Genomic DNA, 19,842 nt, shown 5'->3' with positions numbered 1-19,842 from the left:
TATCAATATACGTTCTTTGCTCAGATTACAACACACACAGAGGGAGAGCGACTTCATTCTCTGCTCAGGTAGCCATTACTCCTCTATATCCTACATAGACAATAGTTGTTTGCTGCTATATTAATGCTCTGAATATCAAAGAGAGAACCTTTAACCCACTTGCTAGCATACAGTGAATCAACCAGTATATGTGAGGATATGATATTAATAACAGTTTATGAGCAATCAATGTGTTTGCATCAGGGTGTTGAGAGTTAAATGTCACAGTAATAAAATTACATTTCAACAGCTGTGTTGGAGACTTTTTGTGGTTTTTCTTCCTTTTATGGAATGTGATGCTGTTTTACTGTGAAGTCATCATAACCACGTAGCTCTCCTTCCGCTGTGAAAGCGGTGACCACGGAAGCAGCAAAGTGGAAAGCATTTCTATTAGACATCCGCACTGACAAGCACAGACAGGTAAGTGCTGCAGGTAGCCTATTTCATCCTCTCTTATTTGCACTTACACTGTTTTGATGCTGGAATTTGAATCTTGGGCTTTTTTTACATCTATGGACTGAAATTATGACCAACTGATGCTGATAAACTACATGTATTTATATTTGTATTCATACACTCAGCTGACCATTAAAAGGATATATGATACAGAATTGATGGTACAATCATAGACACAATTTTTGAACAATCATTTCCTACTTTGATTTAAATATATTAGGATATTTCATTTGAAACAATCCATTGGTTCCTTTATGTGGTATATCTTGATCTAGTGGTCACAGTCTTGTCTTCCTGGGTTGACTCTTTTGTTGCATTTTTGTTACAGAGGGTTCGTTTTTGTGTATATGCTGATCTGTAATTTTGGCCCACCTCTGTTAGATCAACCAGAAAAAATGAGTGATCAAGCAGGAGAAGTGACCACATCCCTCAACCAGTCATCAGTTACAAACCAGACCGAAGTCAACAGTACGTCTAACTGTGATCAGGCCCACGGCTCAGCCCACCCCTACTTGATGGTGGCCTACGGCCTTGTGTTTCTGGTGAGTTTCAACAATTCAGATCACTTTCCTTCTTCAACACAGTCCGTTCAGATGTATCTTGTTGTCTGCGTGAGGAAGTAACACTGATCATGATCTAAGTTGAATTGTTTTTTTTTCACATCCTAACTGATATCATATTTCTTTGGTCGGCTATAGCTAAATGTTTCCTCGCCTTTTTCTAACTGACTTGAGTAAAAGATCTATGCTATTGGATAATAATTACTTTTTTGAATTTGATTCCCTCTTTGGGTAGAAAATTATTATCTTCTGCTCATCAGGTCAAATCCTGGTAACACTTTTGAATAACCATAATTTAGAAATGGTAAATTGATAGCGAATTAAACTTTAATAACTAAAAGTTCATAGCTATTTTACTATTAATAAACAATGAAATGATCATTAATGTTTACTAATTATTAGTAATGCTATAATTTCTGTTATTTTATCATTAGTTTGTATAATATTAAATAATTAGTTTATAAATTGTATCAAAGCTGATAGGAGACTAAAACAATGACATTCTGATTATATTAGTAAAGTATTCATTATCAGTTTATTGTTGCACACATTATACCATTTTATATACTATATTAAGTATTAGTTAATGATTATGAAATGATTTGTAAACCTTTAAGAAATCGTTTGTAAAACATCTATAAACATTACAGATAGATGGACCAGAAACCAATTATTAACCATTGACAAACTATTAACTATCTAAATAATGTTTATAGATGATTATAGAAGTATTTATTAACCATTTAACAAGGTATTATAAGTTGCAACTTTATAATAGCCATCCAAATAATGTTTAACTTTAACCATTAACAAAGTGTTACAAATATCTATGTAATGTTTATAGATGTTTTACAAACAATTTCTTAAAGGGACTGTTTGTAACTTCTTACCCGTATAAATCAATCCGGGTCGTTGTCCCATGTGCGCTCGTGTGTGGCTACGCTGTTCAGACTCAGACTCCAACACAGACTACACGGAAGCACCAAAACCGCAAAGTTATATCTATTGAAGCCCGTCTTGCAAAACAGTGTTGGCCCGGAGGACGCGGGGGAGACCGAAGCTTTGGTCTCCAGGACCGGAGTCTCTGCTGTACTCTGCTCCTCTGCCTGCCTGCTTGCCTTCACTCACACACCGCGCTCGTTCTCACTCGCTATTTCGCTCCACCTCACGTGCATGCGCACACACTACACACAGCAGAAGAGTTAGTTTAGCTCTGGGAATATCTAGTGAATGTACAGTGGACGTTTATGCAGAAATAAATGCTGCAGCTCCTCCAGACCAACGGAGGTTTCCCGTGTCGTTTCCTGCTGCTGAGTGGATAGACTGTGCTCCGGAGCGAGTAACGTTATCGTCTCCGACCAAAACTCCGGTGATTCCCCTGTTCCCTCCGGCCGCAGTCCGGAGGCTGAGGCAGGAAAAGCCAACACTAGGATCAGCAGTGATTCATGGAGAGACCTTTGTCTGGTCAGCTAACATTACTGCCAAGCAGGTGAAAGATAGAGTGATATTGTGGTTTTAGCTGACGTGTGTCGCCTCACTGTTTTGACCGATGCTCGTTCATGTCTATGTAGAGCAAGTGTTACCCAAATCCTCTGTTCAGCTCAAAATGCTTTTGACTAAATGTTACAGATTGTAAATCTCTCCATCCTCACCCTGTTTTCTCTCCAGGTGGGTCTCCTCCTCAACGGCTTCGTCATGAAGTTTTACTTCTGCCGAGCTCAGCAGAAGGCGTCCAGCAGCATTATGATCTACCTGAAGAACTTGGCGGTCGCCGACTTCCTGCTCTGTCTCTCTCTCCCCATCCGCATCGCTCGCTATGCCAACAGCTCCATCACCATCCGCTTACTCAACTGCAACTTTGGCGCTGTCGTCCTCTTCCTCAACATGTACTCCAGCATCATGTTCATGGGCTACATCGCTGCTAACAGGTAGGGCAGACCAGTTTGAATCCAATGTTGCACAAAACAGACTTGTCTTGTTTATCAATACAAACAAAACAACATACAACAGTTCCTATGATATCTTATGAAAAGTTAGTCCTCGTTTTTCGTGCGTTTTCCTACAAATGTCAAGCAACATGTGACGCTTGTGTCAATTTCTGCTCAAGTCTTTTCAAAATAAACTTTCATCTTCACAGGAAACAACTTTGTTAGGTACAGGTCACAAAACTACACTGCTCAAAAAAATTAAGGGAACACTTAATCATCACAGTATAACACCAAGTCAGTTAAACTTCAGGGATATCAATCTGTCCATTTAGGAAGCACAAGTGATTGTGAATCACTTTCACCTGCTTTGGTGCAAATGAAAGTGACAACAGGTGCAACGGAGAGGCAACAGCAAGGCACCCTCCAAAAAGGGAATGGTTTTGCATGTGCTGGCCACAGACAATTGCTCTCTCCTCATCTTTCCTGACTGATTCTTCTCTAGTTTTAGTGTTCTGCTAGTGTCCTTGTCACTACTTGTAGCATGAGGAGGTACCTGCAGACCAATCAGGTTGCACAGGTAGTCCAGCTCCTCCAGGATGGCACATCCATACGTTCTGTGTCTCCAAGCACAGTCTCAAGAGTGTGGAGGAGATACCAGGAGACCGGCTGTTACACGAGGAGGGCTGGACAGGGACATAGAAGGGCATCAACCCAGCAGCAGGGCCGCTATCTGCTCCTTTTAGGAAAAGATTGTGGTGTAGGGTTACGGTTAGAGTTAAGTGGCATAACTTAAGTGCATAGGTTTTTGTGACAAAAACTAGGTTTACGAAAAGATCGTGGTTTGGTATAAAATAACAGTGGAAGTGTCGTAACTTAAGTTTGGAAGTTATGTGACAAATAAATCAACGTTGACTTCTGGCACGGGGTACAACAAACATCAGTTACCTTGGCGAAAGATCTGTGTGTTTTTGCTCTTTACTTCCTGGTTCACAATTTGGATTACATACAAATTGATTTTGTGAGATATGTGCAAATTACAGTGCATTACCTTTCGTAGGTATCGCTACGAACGGTGTAACTATAGGGAATTGGAATGGCGGAGCATTCTGGGGATTGCCACCATTTTTGGAGGGTCTAAGGAGCTTTTCCCGATTTCCATTTGAGGGCAGCAGTAGGTGAATGCTGAACTTCACACTGCTACTGTTATTTATTGAAGTTATCTACTGATGCCTCCTCTCCAGGTATCTGAAGATCGTCCAACCTTCAGGAACTCACATCCTGCAGACGGTGCGAGCAGCTCACATCATCTCCACGGTAACCTGGGTTTTACTCCTGTCTGTGACGAGCGTCTTCGTCATTATGTCGTTCCACAAACAGGAACCTTTCACCTCTGTCTCAGTGAGCTGTGAAAGCTTGCAGAGTGGCCAGGTCACCTTGCTCCAGAAGATCATAAACACCTGCTCCACAGCCACATTCCTGTTTTTCCTGGTCTTCCTGGTCTTCTTCTACTACAGCACCTCCCGCCGGGTGTCGTTGGCGCAGCAGAGGCAGCCGGCGTCCTCCAGCTCCACAAAGCTTGCAAAGTCCCGCAGAAACATGCTAGTGCTGGTCAGTGTCTTCTGCTTTTGCTTCGTCCCCTACCACCTGATTCGCCTCCCCAGAGCTTTCCTGTCCAGTTATTGTTCATGGAGCAACTTTCTCTACTACGTGATGGAGGTCACCATCCTAATGTCAGTCCTCAACGTCTGCCTGGACCCGCTCATCTACTTCATCCTCAGCAAGAGCTTCAGGACCCAATTTAGGCTGGGAGTGATGTCCGGAAACTGATAATTACTGTTCATAACATTTTAACTGCCAATAATGTAGTAAACAAAATGTAATTATAACAGATTACTTGATAATTGCAAATGATATAATAGGAAATTAAAACAGAATATAATGTAAACACCACAAAGGCCATGTCAAGATGGTAACTCTCGATTTGTGAAACTCTGGCGAGATGGTTAAGGTCAGGCTTTGACCTTGAATGGTTAAAGGGATAGTTCGGGTGTTTTGAATTGGGGTTGTATGAGGTACTTATCCATAATCAGTGTATTACCTACTGTAGAGGACGGTCGTGCTGGCTTGTGTGTGCTGGCTTTTCAAACGTCCATTTATGTCCATCGCTCACTTTATGCTCCTCTGGGAAGCAGCCGGGCAAAAAAGTCTGATAAATACAAAAGTAAGTAAATAGTTATAATAGTTTGCATATTTGTTATATATTTTTTTTGTTCAACACAGGCCATTTCAGTAGAGACATTTAAATTGTGATAATAGAATAGTTTTACTTTTGTACGGCATAGGCGGACGTTTAACTGCCGTCATCATGGTAGTCGACTCGATTACAGTCCAAAATGTCGGAGGCGTAGGTCTGCTGCTGGGCGCTGGCATTGCAATGGAACGCATAATTGACTTTCACTTCTTATCAATATACGTTCTTTGCTCAGATTACAACATACACAGAGGGAGAGCGACTTCATTCTCTGCTCAGGTAGCCATTACTCCTCTATATCCTACATAGACAATAGTTGTTTGCTGCTATATTAATGCTCTGAATATCAAATAGAGAACATTTAACCCACTTGCTAGCATACAGTGAATCAACCAGTATATCTGGGGATATGATATTAATAACAGTTTATGAGTGATCAATGTGCTTGCATCGGGGTGTTGAGAGTTAAATGTCCCAGTGCTATGGAGGGAGGGGGTCGCGACTTGAAAAGGTTGAGAACCAATATTCTAGGGACCAACAGACTGACATTACAATTCCTTGAGACCTTGACACTAAAACGTGTCTTCAGTGGTAAGTGTTGCTTGTTCATAGCAACTAGACAGGAAGATAAAATGACATTTCAACAGCAGTGTGGGGGGATTTTTGTGGTTTTTCTTCCTTTTTTGGAATGTGATGCTGTTTTACTGTGAAGTCATCATAACCACATTCTGCAACTCTCCTTCCTCTGTGAAAGCGGTGACCACGGAAGCAGCAAAGTGAAAAGTATTTTTATTAGACATCCACACTGACAGGCACAGACAGGTAAGTGCTGAAGGTAGCCTATTTCATCCTCTCTTATTTGCACTTACACTTTTTTTGATGCTGGAATTTGAATTTTTTATATCTATGAACTGAAATTATGACCAACTCATGCTGATAATCTACATGTATTTATATTCACAATCATACAGTCAGCTGACCATTAAGAGGATATATGATACAGAATTGATGGTACAATCAAAGACACCATTTTTGACCAATCATTTCCTACTTTGATATAAATATATTAGGATATTTCATTTGAAACCACCCATTGGTTCCTTTAAGTGGTATATCTTGATCTTGTGGTCACAGTCTTGTCTTCTTGGGCTGACTCTGACTTGGTTGTGTTTTTGTGTATATGCTGATCTGTAATTTGGGTTCCTCTGTTAGATCAACCAGAAAAAATGAGTGATCAAGCAGGAGAAGAAGTGACCACATCCCTCAACCAGTCATCAGTTACAAACCAGACCGAAGTCAACGGTACGTCTAACTGTAATCAGGCCGACAGATCAGCCCACCCCTACTTGATGGTGGTCTACAGCCTCGTGTTTCTGGTGAGTTTTGACAATTCAGATCACTTTCCTTCTTCGACAGAGATGTTTTGTCTTTTGCCTGAGAATAAACCTTTTCAGGGGAAATAACACTGGTCATGATCAAATTCTTCTCATACCCTAACTGATACCAGGTTGTTTTTTGGTTTGGCACATAGAGAAAGTGGGGTGAGTTCAGCCAGTTTTTACCTGAGGCATCTTTAAAGTGAGGGAATGACAGTAATGTCTCCAACTAAAACATGTACGTATATTTCAGGAATCACTTTGGATCTAAAATAAACAGCTTTTAAAAAATGACTTTCCAAAAGAAAAAGTGGTCTGTTGGCTCAACTTTCGCCAGATGAGGGACATATGCAGTAGTCTATCAATCATACCTGTCTATCACTGAAGTGAGTTAGAGAGCTCCCACATTGTGCCTACAGTAAAGGCAGTGGCTCTTCCCAGAGAGGTTGCTTCAGGAGTACGGCATGTCAAATGGTGACGCACCCTAAAATGTGAACCAATCATGTCACGTTAAAAGTTGATTAGCCTACATGATCAAATTTTGATTTTCCTTTATTGAACCATTGCAGTTTACATTGAGATTTACATAACAAGTTGAAGCTATAATCTAATTATATTAGAGCTGTCAAAGTTAATGCGATAATAATGCGTTGACGCAAATTTGTTTTAACGCCACTAATTCCTTTAAAGCATTAACGCAACCTGTAATTTTAGGCTCTAGCGGGCTCAGTTTTAAAAATAGAGTGAAAATACTGGCATCATGTGAAACTAGGAAACCTAAAGAATCCATTGGCACCAACCATGTCATACTAGCTTGTCGTCTGACCTCAAGATATGTGAATGAAAATGGGTTGTTTTGTGTTGTTAATTGATTCCCAATAACAAATATATACATACATTTGCATAAAGCAGCATATTTGCCCACTCCCATGTTGATAAGAGTATTAAATTCTTGACAAATCTCCTTTTAAGGTACACTTTGAACCGATTAAAAATGTGTGATTAATCGCGATCGATTGACGGCCATAGTAAAAACTTGAAACATTCTGTTAGGTTTGGTGTAGCGCTGACTTATTCGCATGAGTGGACCTGCAATTGTTTGTTTGTTGGTGCATATTTTTTTCTTGAAAGTGATTAGAATGTGTGTGTTTATGTGTACTGTGATTAATTTGCGATTAATCAACATTCAATATTTTAATCGATTGACAGCCCTAAATTTTATATAATTATACAGTAAATGGCTCGTTAGAGCTAACGTCATGCTAACAGTATACCCTCATATTGTAACTTCCTAAAGCACTAACATGTGACATCTCTTCAAACTTGTCCGTACTTGTTCACTCACAAGATTCATGACTCCTTGAACATAAAAAAAAATCACCTTGAATGGCAAATGATGTTTGCTTAACCTAAATGTGCTTACCACTTATCATTTGGACCTCTCCATCACAGGGTCAGTAAAATGGTTTACTCTTCAAAAATGTGTGGCCACATGACCAGTTTTGTCCATGGTTGCACAGTAACAGGCTCAAATCCCCCCACTCTCCCTACAAGTTACAAATAGTGAAAGCTGAATTTTTCCTCGCCTTTTTCTAACTAACTTGTGTAAAAGATCTATGCTATTGGGTAGAAAATTATTACCTTATGTCCATCAGCTCAAAATACTTTTGACTAAATGTTATAAATTGTAAATCTCTCCATCCTCACCATGTTTTCTCTCCAGGTGGGTCTCCTCCTCAACGGCTTCGTCATGAAGTTTTACTTCTGCCGAGCTCAGCAGAAGGCGTCCAGCAGCATTATGATCTACCTGAAGAACTTGGCAGTCGCCGACTTCCTGCTCTGTCTCTCTCTCCCCATCCGCATCGCCCGCTACGCCAGCAGCTCCACCACCATCCGCTTACTCAACTGCAACTTTGGCACCGCCGTCCTCTACCTCAACACGTACACCAGCATCATGTTCATGGGCTACATCGCTGCTAACAGGTAGGGCAGACCAGTTTGAATCCAATATTGCACAAAACAGACTTCACATGTTTATCAGTACAAACAAAACAGCGTATCCTCATTTAACGGTTCGTATGATATCTTACGAAAAGTTATTCCTTGTTTTTCGTGCACTTTCCTACGAATAAATCAGACCGGCACATACTTTGCAAAAAGTCAAGGCCTTTTGGGGGATAGAAACCCGAAGATCTCATAGACTTCAATGCAATTTGACGTGTGTTTGGATTGTAATTTTGACAAATTCGTGTGCACTTATCTCTTGTTATACAAACGTTTGTTTTATACACATGTCTAATAATTATTTTGCGACCTTGCCTGAACCTGAGCGTTCACGATACCTTAATAAATTAAGGTTGATCGTCGTCATGTGTCTTCAGTCTTCCCCCGTCCAACACAGTGGCTGGACATTCCTTATCCAGACTTCTATACATATCTGATTGAGTCACGTTCGGCTAAGTGTTGTCCGTAAATAATCAGCCTGTTAACAGACAACTGTTTGATCTATAGGCTGAGATTTAGTTGGAGACGACAGTCTGATGCTGCTATAATGTTAATGTATGACTGTATTACTGCAGCAGCCTCACACTCAAGCTAACGTTAGCTAGCCATGCTAGTCATTGTGAGCCATAAAGCCCCTCTATTATGTCTTTTTTAGGACACGTCAGGGGAACAAATCTGAGATCAGCGTTTTTGGATTTATTGTTGGTGCAACCAACTACACAGCAACTCTTCAGCATAGCGTTATTATTATCACCAGTTTGTTTAAAGTAGAAGTTTGGAGACATGTTTCAACTTCTTCTGTTTACTCTGTTAACATCTATGAAGGACACAGGATTGTTTCCCCCCAAAGGGGGCGTGGTCATGAGAGCTACTCTGGATGACGTATTGCCATCTGATGTATGTCCAGCAACACACCAGCAAAAATAAACTCCCGTCTTCATAGGAAACAACTTGGTTAGGTTTAGGCAACAAAACTACTTAGTTAAGTTTAGGAAAAGATCGTGGTTTGGTTTAAAATGACTCTGGAATTGGTGTAACTTAAGTACAGAAGTTATGTGACAAATCAATGTTGACTTCTGGTTTCAAACGGGGTACGATGAACACCGGTCTCTTGAAAGTCTTGAAAGTCTGGTGTTTTTTGCTCTTTACTTATTGGTTCACAATTACGTGGATTACATACAAATTGATTTTGTGGGATATATGAATTACAGTGCATTACTTTTCATGTGTATAGCTACGAATGGTGTATGAGAATAGCCTGAACAAAAATATACCTATTTCATGTCTTTCCTGTTAACACACACACAACTACTTGATTCAAAGTAGTGCTCCTTTTCAAGAGTAGAAGAAGAATGTTCTCATGAGCACTATTTGTCATCATTTGCCAAGCATACCATGCACTGAAATTCCTGTCAAACATTTCCCGATTTCCATTTGAGGTTATCTACTGACGCCTCTCCTCTCCAGGTATCTGAAGGTTGTCCAACCTTCGAGAACTCACATCCTGCAAACGGTGCGAGCCGCTCACATCATCTCCACGGTAACCTGGGTTTTACTCCTGCCCTTGACGAGCGCCTTCGTCATTATGTCGTTCCACACCCAGGAACCTTCCCCCTCTGTCACAGCGGGCTATAAAAGCTTGCACAGTGGCCAGGTCAACTTGCTCCTCAAGATCATGCACACCTGGTCCGCCGCCATATTCCTGTTTGTCCTTGTCTCCCTGGTCTTCTTCTACTACAGCACCTCCCGCCGGGTGTCGTTGGCCCAGCAGAGGCAGCCGGCGTCCTCCAGCTCCACGAAGCTTGCAAAGTCGCGCAGAAACATGCTAGTGCTGGTCAGTGTCTTCTGCTTTTGCTTCGTCCCCTACCACCTGGTTCGCCTCCCCATAGCTTTCCTGTCCAGTATTTGTTCATCGAGCAACTTTCTCTACTACGTGATGGAGATCACTGTCATAATGTCAGCTCTCAACGTCTGCCTGGACCCGCTCATCTACTTCATCCTCAGCAAGAGCTTCAGGACCCAGTTTAGGCTGGGAGTGATGTCCTGAAACTGATAATTACTGTCCATAACATTTTAACTGCCAATAATGTAATAAGCAAAATGTTGTGTCATTATGTAATAAACAATATAATAAAAAATCAGATAAATATTTTATTAATATTATATATATATATATATATATATATCATATTTTTATTTCTAATCACAAATAATGTGATGAAAGATTTAATAAAAATTAATAATGTAAAACATAAAAACTGCACGTGGTGTAATAACGACCGATAATATAATTATGTTTTAACTGCTCATAACGTGATAATTGTGAAAATGTTGTTAAAGGTGCAGTGTGTAGGATTTGGCGGCATCTAGCGGTGAGGTTGCAGATTGCAACCAACTGAAACGTCTCCCGTGTGCCAAGCATGTAGGAGAACTACGGTGGCTGACACTAAAATGAAAATGGCCGTCTCTAGAGCCGGTGTTTGGTTTGTCCGTTCTGGGCTACTGTAGAAACATGGTGGCCGGCTCCGTGAAGAGGACCCGCTCCGTATGTACTGTAAATAGAAACGTCTCATTCTAATTCTCATTCTAACGATTTTTTGTTTCAGCTGATTATACGCCAAAGAAAACATAAATATTAATATTATATTCCATTTCTGCCAATAGATCGCCCTAAATGCTACACACTGTTCCTTTAAAAAAAATAATAAAACGTATAATATAATAACTACTTAAAATGTAACATTCTACAAATAAAATCACTGCTTGTTACATTTTGTGTTTGATATTACAGTACATTATGATTTCCGTGGCAATTGAAATTCGTAATATTCTTACCAACACAAATTACACATGTCGGGAACTGAAAATGTATTTATGACATTTGCAAGATGTTCAGCAGCGCACAGCTCACCATGCACATGGAAGATGCAGCATCAACAAGAAGAGTAGTAGTATGTATTTGCCATCAGTATTAGTAAACCAAAGTATAGTCATGGATTCACCACACCACAAATAATCCCGTAGAGCACATGGATGTCTCTTCCAAACTTAATGACAATCCAACCAATGGTTTTAGAGACATTTCACTTGTGTACGATTTTGCGGCATGTAATGGTGTGTTTTCAGATTGCAGCCAACTGAGTAACCCTCCATTCACTCCTCCCTTTCCAAGACTGCGGTAACGTTAGCCGCCGAGTGCAAAACCGTGGTAACACCGTTTGTTACACGTTACCACAGTTTCACAAGTGTGTCGGAGAACTACGGTGGCCTTCAGCTAACGTAAAAACCTGAAATGCTCTCTCTAGAGCCAGTGTTTTGGTGTGTTCGTTCTGGGCTACTGTAGAAACATTGCGGAACAACATGGCAAACTCCAAAAAGAGGAGCCGCTCCTCCTGTAGCTATGAGGGGCTCATTCTAAACTAACAACTGGAAATACCGCCTCGCAGTTGTATGCCTCCACTAACCAGTGAAGTTGCAGTTTACATCCATGTCTGTCCAAAATATCATCACTTCATAATTTTATCCTGTTATCCTGTTTTTCTTGAGCTATGGCCAAAAACGTGTTTTGTGACCTTTGAACACCAAAATCGAATCAGTTCATCCTTGAGTCCAAGTGGATGTTTTGCCAAATTTTAAGAAATTCACTTAAGGCGATCATGAGCTATCACTTTCATACGGACGTAAGGTCACAGTGACCTTGCCTTTTGATCACCAAAATCAAATTAGTTCATCCTTGATACCAAGTGGACGTTTGTGCCTAATTTCGAGAAATTCACGCAAGGCATTCCTGAGATATCATGAGAATGGGACGGACGTAAGGTCACAGTGACCTTTGACCACCAAAATCAAATCATTTCCATCCTTGAGTCCAAGTGGACGTTTGTGCCATATTTGAAGAAATTCCCTCTAGGTATTCTTGAGATATCGCGTTCACATTGGACGGACGTACAGACGTACAGACAGCCCAAAAACATAATGCCTCCAGCCACAGCTATCGCGGTTGCGGAGGCATAACAACACAACAATTCTTAGTTTCAGGAGATTATACACTAATGAAAACATAGTTGAATATTATATTCCATTTCTGCTAATAGATCCCTAGAAATGTTACACACGGTTCCTTTAAAACCCACAAATGTCGCGGTTTTGCTAGAGGAAGTCAGGGGACGTGGTCATTAGGACTCACCGTTTGAGAACCAGGAATGGTTGTATGAAATGTGCCAACCGATAGTTGTTGAGATATTTCAATCTGGATCAGAAATCGTGGACCAATCGACCAACAATCCCAATTACCGCCATTATCTTATTGTATACTGTATCATAGTCAGTGTTTTCTGAAAGTGCTTTACTTTACTTTGATGTCCTGTGCTTGAATACTTTTGGAGTAGTTTGGTGGTTTGTGTGAGCTGTGTTATTAGACAGGAACAGAGTTACCTCTCCTCTACTCTGATCTCCCTACCAGAGGAGCTGCCTGACTTTAACAGCACAGTTATTGATGGCTCATCTCACACAGAGAGGAAAATCAAACCCAGGGCCTTCTGAATGATGAACTAAGAAAAGGCCAATGACGGTCAATCTTTCCTCTGTTCTTGTATAATTCTCCGTCTTCTCTCTCCATCTTTCTCTCTTTTTATCTCAATCTGTGTGTCAGCTGGTGCATTGGTTCAGAGGAAGAGAGAGAGAGGGGTGTAGCCGCTGATTTTCTGCCAGGTTTTGTTCCTGTCGACATATAATCCATGTTAATAAATGGCTTTGAGGTCATCACAATGTAGCCGGAGGGAAAGTAGGAGAGATAGAGCGGCAGGCAGAAAGCAGGTTTCTTTGTAAGAGAGAGCTTTGAACAGGAAGTATGCTGATACGCTTTGTGGACAAAAGTATGTGGACACCTGAACATTTCACCGATATGTGATTGTTGAACATCTCGTTCCAAAACCATGAGCCCTAATATGCTGCTAGAACAGCCTCCACTCTTCTAGGAAGGCTTTCCACAAGATTTCGGAATAAATATATATATAAATTATTAACATATATTTATTTTTAGTTGCAGGTAAATCAATCCAGCACACGTCAAAATATCTATGTTTCAGCATCAAAATGCTATTTTCCCAAGCCCTTCAAAAAACTTTTTCCCATGTGACCTGATGTAGGTGTCTGCATGATGACGGTATCACATATACAGCCTCATAGAGTGCTGCAGGAATGAGTCCTAAAACCCGGAAATGAGTTAGCATTTTAGCGCTTCCGCTTCCCTCGTCTGGAAGTCAATGGGTTTTTCGTGAGATGCTAGAAATAAGGTCTGTTGTTAACACAAGCTGAAGAGATTTGAACGTTTTGTTCTACGATCGTCAGTAAATATCCCAATCATGAATTTTGAAGCTTTTACGTGTCTTAAAAAAGTGGCTAAATGAGACTACTAATTGTCTTCATGCCGACTCGTCAGCCTTTACAGCCTCGTTGTGTATACTCGTTCATGTGGCCGTGGTGTAGTTCGTTTATAGCGTAATGTTAGTTTTTAATTCTGGTGATGCATTCACACTTCAAAAATCATAAAAGTGGTGATCATTTGTGGAGGTTATCTTGCTGAACAAAACGTGCAAATTTCATAAACGTTTGTTTGCCACAGAACTTATTTTCTGCAATAATCCAAAACCCAATGGAAAAATCCCATTGGCTTTTTGTCGAGATGCTAACTTCCTGGTTGGCCTACAAAAATACATCATTCCTGGAGCACGCTTGTGACGACCCCTCCACTCCACTAGGTGTCCTGTGTCTTTTTGCTGGTTCTCCTTTGTTTTGCAGGAGAGGGTCGTCAGGTTGATGAGCCACACCCGGGCTTGGTGTGGTTGGGATAAAAGCTCTCTACCTTTCAACAGATGTCTCTCTCTCTTCCTTGGCTGGCACACCTGTTTTGGTTTTGTTTGCAGCAGACATTTTCACACACCCACACATGCCTACATTACTGATTACTGACTTTCCACGTTTATTTAGTTATTGATTGTTAGTTTGTTAAATAAATGCCTGTTACTATTTTTAAACTCGTCTGGTCTCCCATTTTTGTTGCAACCTTTGAGCCGGGTTGTAACAAATGGAGGCCCGTCCTAATTTGTTTGACCCAGTTTAGATTGGTATTGTGCAGTTGGTTCTACAAGTTGTTAATGCTTGATTGGCAGAGACTGTGGTTTCATGAATGAGATCAGTTGTTGCCTAGTCAGCAGGTGCACCTCATTTTGTAAATTGAGTTGTGCATCTAGATTTTTGGAAAACATGGTCGAGTGTGGTAAGTAGGCTGTTCTGCTGTTTTTTTTGGTGAATGTAAGCAGCTGAATTGGATAACAAGTTGCTGATTTGTTCTGGTGTGTTAGTATTGAGTTGTGCATGCTGGTGATTTTGTGGCACTGAGTTCTGTTGGTCCTGCAGCCAGTGTTAACACGGGTTGGCAGGTGTGAGCTATCAGCAGTGATTGCAGGGTCTTCTAGTGAGTAACGTTTAGCTTTTGTGGAGTTTCCCTGGGTAGGCATAGCAATGTGGTCCATTTGGGCTCGTTGGTTTGTTTTTTTAGTTTGTTATTTTTGTGTGGTGTGCGGTCAGAGCAGTTGTCTCGGGGAAACATCCAGAGCTGTCAGGTGGGTAACCAGCTTGCTGGGGGCCTAACCGAGGCTACTGCTTTAAGTGTTTAAAGAGCCTCCCGCTAATCTGCATGAAGACTAGGGTTCAGTGAGGTAGATTAGTTTGAGATAGGTAGTTTAGGTAGGGGGAGACTTCCACATTAGTTTGGTAGACATTGTCTCTTTTGTGCACTATTTGACCTGGGCAACACTGTCTGTTGGCTCTGTTGGTGCCTTTAGACCAATAGTGTGTGATGGCTGGGGTAGTTGGACCCAGTTATGAGAGTTCTGCACAGCCTGGAGGGTTTCTGGGTAGTTGGACCCAGTTACACTGATGGTGCTCCATTTGTGAGAACCTGAATGATGGCTGTTGCAGGAAGTTATAGTGGTTCATATGGTCGGCAAGTAAATGGTTACAGGAGGGATGTGGTGAATTGTCATTGGTTGTGCTGTGACGTGCAACTTGGTAGCTTGACCTGTTAGCTGTGGGAACATAAGTGCTCATGCCTTGGTTGGTGTGAGCTTTGTTGTAGTTTGGTTGCCTCTTTGTGCTGTGCGTCTTGGGACGACTTGTTTGGCTAGTGAGCCTTTGTTGTAGAGGAACCTTTTGATGCTACTTTTGGGTAGCGCTTATATCCGTTCTGTGTGTTTTGGTAGCTGGAGCTTATGGCAAGTCCAGTTCTGTATGTTTTGGTAGCTGGGATTTTGCACGTCACTTTGTCCGATACTTGCACATTGTTTGACGATCTGTGTGTTAATCACCTAGTCTTGCATTTCCATGTATAGACCAACCCTCCAAAGAACATCTTGATTTTATATCTGGTGATGTACCATTACTGTCTAATCTCTCTATGCTGTAAATTCTTAAATGCTTCTCCAGGTGTTGGAGTTGCTGGGTTGCAGTGTGGTGATTGGTTGGCTGTCTAAGTGACACACTACAGAACTGGTCAGTATGAAAGGTTTATTTTTTTGAAATTATTAGGCTATGTAGTTTATTGTATTTTGTTAGAAGTGTTGTCTGTCGGCATTCCCGGTGGGAACACCGTTTTTATGGAGGGGGGTGTGACGACCCCTCCACTCCACTAGGTGTCCTGTGTCTTTTTGCTGGTTCTCCTTTGTTTTGCAGGAGAGGGTCGTCAGGTTGATGAGCCACACCTGGGCTTGGTGTGGTTGGGATAAAAGCTCTCTACCTTTCAACAGATGTCTCTCTCTCTTCCTTGGCTGGCACACCTGTTTTGGTTTTGTTTGCAGCAGACATTTTCACACACCCACACATGCCTACATTACTGATTACTGACTATCCACGTTTATTTAGTTATTGATTGTTAGTTTGTTAAATAAATGCCTGTTACTATTTTTAAACTCGTCTGGTCTCCCATTTTTGTTGCAACCTTTGAGCCGGGTTGTAACACGCTATAGTCAGTGTATTAATGTTACATACAGTAACTAAGATGACGGTTGCCACGCTCCCAGTTTGGAGAAGCAGACAGGAGTACCGGACGCCACGTTATTTTGGATTTGAAAGTCACACATTAACACAAAGTGACTAACTGATTGATGCAGCGGTAGACCAGCACCTCCCGTGTTCTTTTTTTTGGTCTGGTAGCTTTGAAGACAGCGATATAACGGCTTCAGTTCCCCGTCAGAAAGGGCTGTCTGCTGGCGAGGTAAAGCGGTGAAAATATTCTAAATATAGCGTACATTAAAATGATGATTATATTTAGCTGGATAAAATATGTTTTTCTGGTGCTCTTGTCCATAGCTGCTTTCTCTCGCTGTCACACAGCCCTTTCCAATGGTGAGCTGAAGCTGGTATATTGCTTTTCTGCATTATTATTATTTTTTTAATCAAAATAAAGAATAATATGTACACATTATTTATTAAGGGATATAAAAATCTATGTTTTGTGCAAGTTTGTGTCACAATGTGTGTCTAAATGTGTATTTGCGTGTGCTACATTAACCGACTCAAGGTCAGAGCGTGTCACCGGGACCATATGTTCACTGTTTTTAGCTCTGCTTCTTCTGTGCCAAAGAGCCCAAAGAGGGCTGGAAGAAGCCGACACGTTGTGCATTTCCTTTTTTCTCGTGAATGGGCAGCTATCTTTGTTAACACACACACACACACACACATAACACATATGAGCACACATTAACAGATGTTTATCAATGGAACAATAATAGAAACCCCCAGTAGCCGCAGCATTTCTCTGCACCACTGGATGGCACTGCTCTTCCTCTCTCATTTCTCCCTCCCTCCCTCCCTCCATGTACTCCTTTTTCTCTCTCGCCCTTTCCCTGCGTCTCCTCATCTCGTGTAGGAGGAAGATTAAAATCGCCAGAGAGCACAAGGAGGATTACCAGATCGATATCGGAGACAATCTCTTTCTCCCATCTCTTTTACATGGTCTATCCCTCCATTTCCCTCTCCTCTCTGCCTCTGTCACACACCCGCTCTCTGTGGTTAATTTGTGTTTTCACCCTCTGCCCTTCAAGTCACTCATTGCTTCTGGGTATATAAGGTAAAAGGAGAGGAAGAGAGAGAGAGAGAGAGAGAGAGAGAGAGAAAGGACAGATAAGCAGACAGACATGCTGAAATATTGTAAAGAAAAAGACAGATACAGCTGTGAGACGGAGACGAAGATGAGAGATTTTGTTTCCTTTCACACCACAGATACTATTGATTCACCATGACCTGCTTGCTTGCACACACAGTCATAATATGCAGAGCTGTTAATTCGTTACACAACGCCAAACAGGCTAAGCTGAGGCTCGGGGAGATACGGCATAACCCATTTCATACACGGACACAGATTCATAGCTGAGTGGCGGTGATAAAAAACACCTAGAGGTAATTTTCTGTCCTCTCAGACAGACTGAGGCCTGAAGAGGGGAGGAAAGGGGAGAGGAGAGAGGAGAGGAGAGGAGAGGTGGAAAAGAGAAATAAACACAGGTGCACAAATCCATACAGGTTTAAAATAAGTGGAACCGAGGAACCTTGTTTGTCCAGTTCCTGGGCACACAGAGAGAAGGTAAATTAAATCCTACAGAAAAGAGGATTAGTCAATAAACTCAGGTAAACACTTATAGATATAGTGGTGTTGTGTGTGTGTGTGTGTGTGTGTGTGTGTGTGTGTGTGTGTGAGAGAGAGAGGGGGATGGAGAGGAACTCATCTTTTATGTATGAGTGTTTGTTTAGCTGCACTTGCAGCTGTGCCTGGGTTACTTCCCATCTCAGTCACACAGCTGACTAATAAACCCTCTCACCACGTTTAAACACACCACTCGACTCCAACTCCAATTAAAACTGTCTGGATGTCACTTTATTTATCATATATTATGTCCAAATAATGCATTCAGAAACATAAGGGAAAACATGACATTTTTATATCAGTGTGCAAATTTATAAAACTAGGGCTGTCAGAGTTAACGTCATAATAACACGTTCATGCAAATTTGTTTTAACACCACTAATTTCTTTAACACATTAACGCAACTTGCGGTTTTTAGGTTGTAGTGGGGTCAGTTTTGAAGCTAGAGTGAAGATACTGACATCATATGAAACTACAAAACATAAGGAATCTATTGGTACCAACCATGTTATACTAGCTTATCGCGAAAGAAGCTAAATAACACTCCAAACTTATGCTAAATTGAAAAACTGGCAAGGCCATTTTCAAAGGGGTCCCTTGACCTCTGACCTCAAGATATGTGAATGTAAATGGGTTCTATTGGTACCCATGAATCTCCCCTTTACAGACATGCCCACTTTATGATAATCACATGCAGTTTGGGGCAAGTCATAGTCAAGTCAGCACACTGACACACTGACAGCTGTTGTTGCCCATCTGGGCTTTAATTTGACATGTTATGATTTGAGCATATTTTTTATGCTAAATGCAGTACCTGTGAGGGTTTCTGGACCATATTTGTCATTGTTTTGTGTTGTTAATTGATTACCAATAGTAAATATATACATACATTTGCATAAAGCAGCATATTTGCCCACTCCCATGTTGATAAGAGTATTAAATACTTGACAAATCTCCCTCTAAGGTACATTTTGAACAGATAAAAAATGTGTGATTAATCACGATTAAATATTTTAATCGATTGACAGCGCTAATAAAAACATGACATTTTCTTTTACATTTGGTGTAGCGCTGACGTTTTAGCATGAGTGGACCAGCAATTGTTTATTTGTTGGTACATGTTTTATTTATTTTTTTGCAAGTGAACAGAATGTGTGTGTGTCCGTGTGTGTTTGTGTGTACTGGCCACCTCCTGGTACAGAGTTCTGCGTGGGACAATGCGCCTCACAATCATCTGTTCCCGTCCAAACACCCATTTCCTGTGTCCAACCGAGATCCAAGCTGGCCACACGCACAAGCATACGCACACGCATACGTACACGCACGCACACACACACACACACACACACACACACACACACACACACACACACACACACACACACACACGCGCAAACACACGCACACACGCACACACACACACACACACACACACACACACACACTTCCTTTCTCTCTTGCATAATCGACCAAAGTAAAGTCTGCCAAAACTCATGGCCGTATCAACAAATGCAAATATCAACAAGACTAA

General features: G+C 41.3%; 2 protein-coding genes across 3 annotated transcripts; both read left to right on the top strand.

The window, feature by feature from the left end:
- The first annotated feature begins 118 nt into the window (after positions 1-118).
- Positions 119-11,000, top strand: LOC119484399 (P2Y purinoceptor 14-like). Of its 2 annotated transcripts, XM_037763201.1 has the most exons (4): positions 119-459; positions 6,447-6,610; positions 8,334-8,593; positions 10,082-11,000. In XM_037763201.1, exons 2-4 carry the CDS (start codon positions 6,461-6,463, stop codon positions 10,659-10,661), a joined length of 990 nt encoding a protein of 329 aa, XP_037619129.1. In that variant the 5' UTR covers positions 119-459; positions 6,447-6,460; the 3' UTR covers positions 10,662-11,000. The 2 variants fall into 2 exon arrangements, with proteins under 2 accessions (XP_037619129.1, XP_037619130.1); XM_037763202.1 differs by lacking the exons at positions 119-459; positions 6,447-6,610 and having other exon boundaries at positions 8,319-8,593.
- Positions 2,632-5,167, top strand: LOC119484400 (P2Y purinoceptor 14-like). The gene is made up of 2 exons (XM_037763203.1): positions 2,632-2,983; positions 4,225-5,167. Exons 1-2 carry the CDS (start codon positions 2,676-2,678, stop codon positions 4,808-4,810), a joined length of 894 nt encoding a protein of 297 aa, XP_037619131.1. The 5' UTR covers positions 2,632-2,675; the 3' UTR covers positions 4,811-5,167.
- Positions 11,001-19,842: the final 8,842 nt, after the last annotated feature.

Source organism: Sebastes umbrosus, chromosome 3, assembly GCF_015220745.1.
Source record: "Sebastes umbrosus isolate fSebUmb1 chromosome 3, fSebUmb1.pri, whole genome shotgun sequence".
Taxonomy (NCBI): Eukaryota; Metazoa; Chordata; class Actinopteri; order Perciformes; family Sebastidae; genus Sebastes; species Sebastes umbrosus.
The sequence above is the reverse complement of the archived record's forward strand: the minus strand, read 5'-3'. Positions and strand labels throughout refer to the sequence as shown.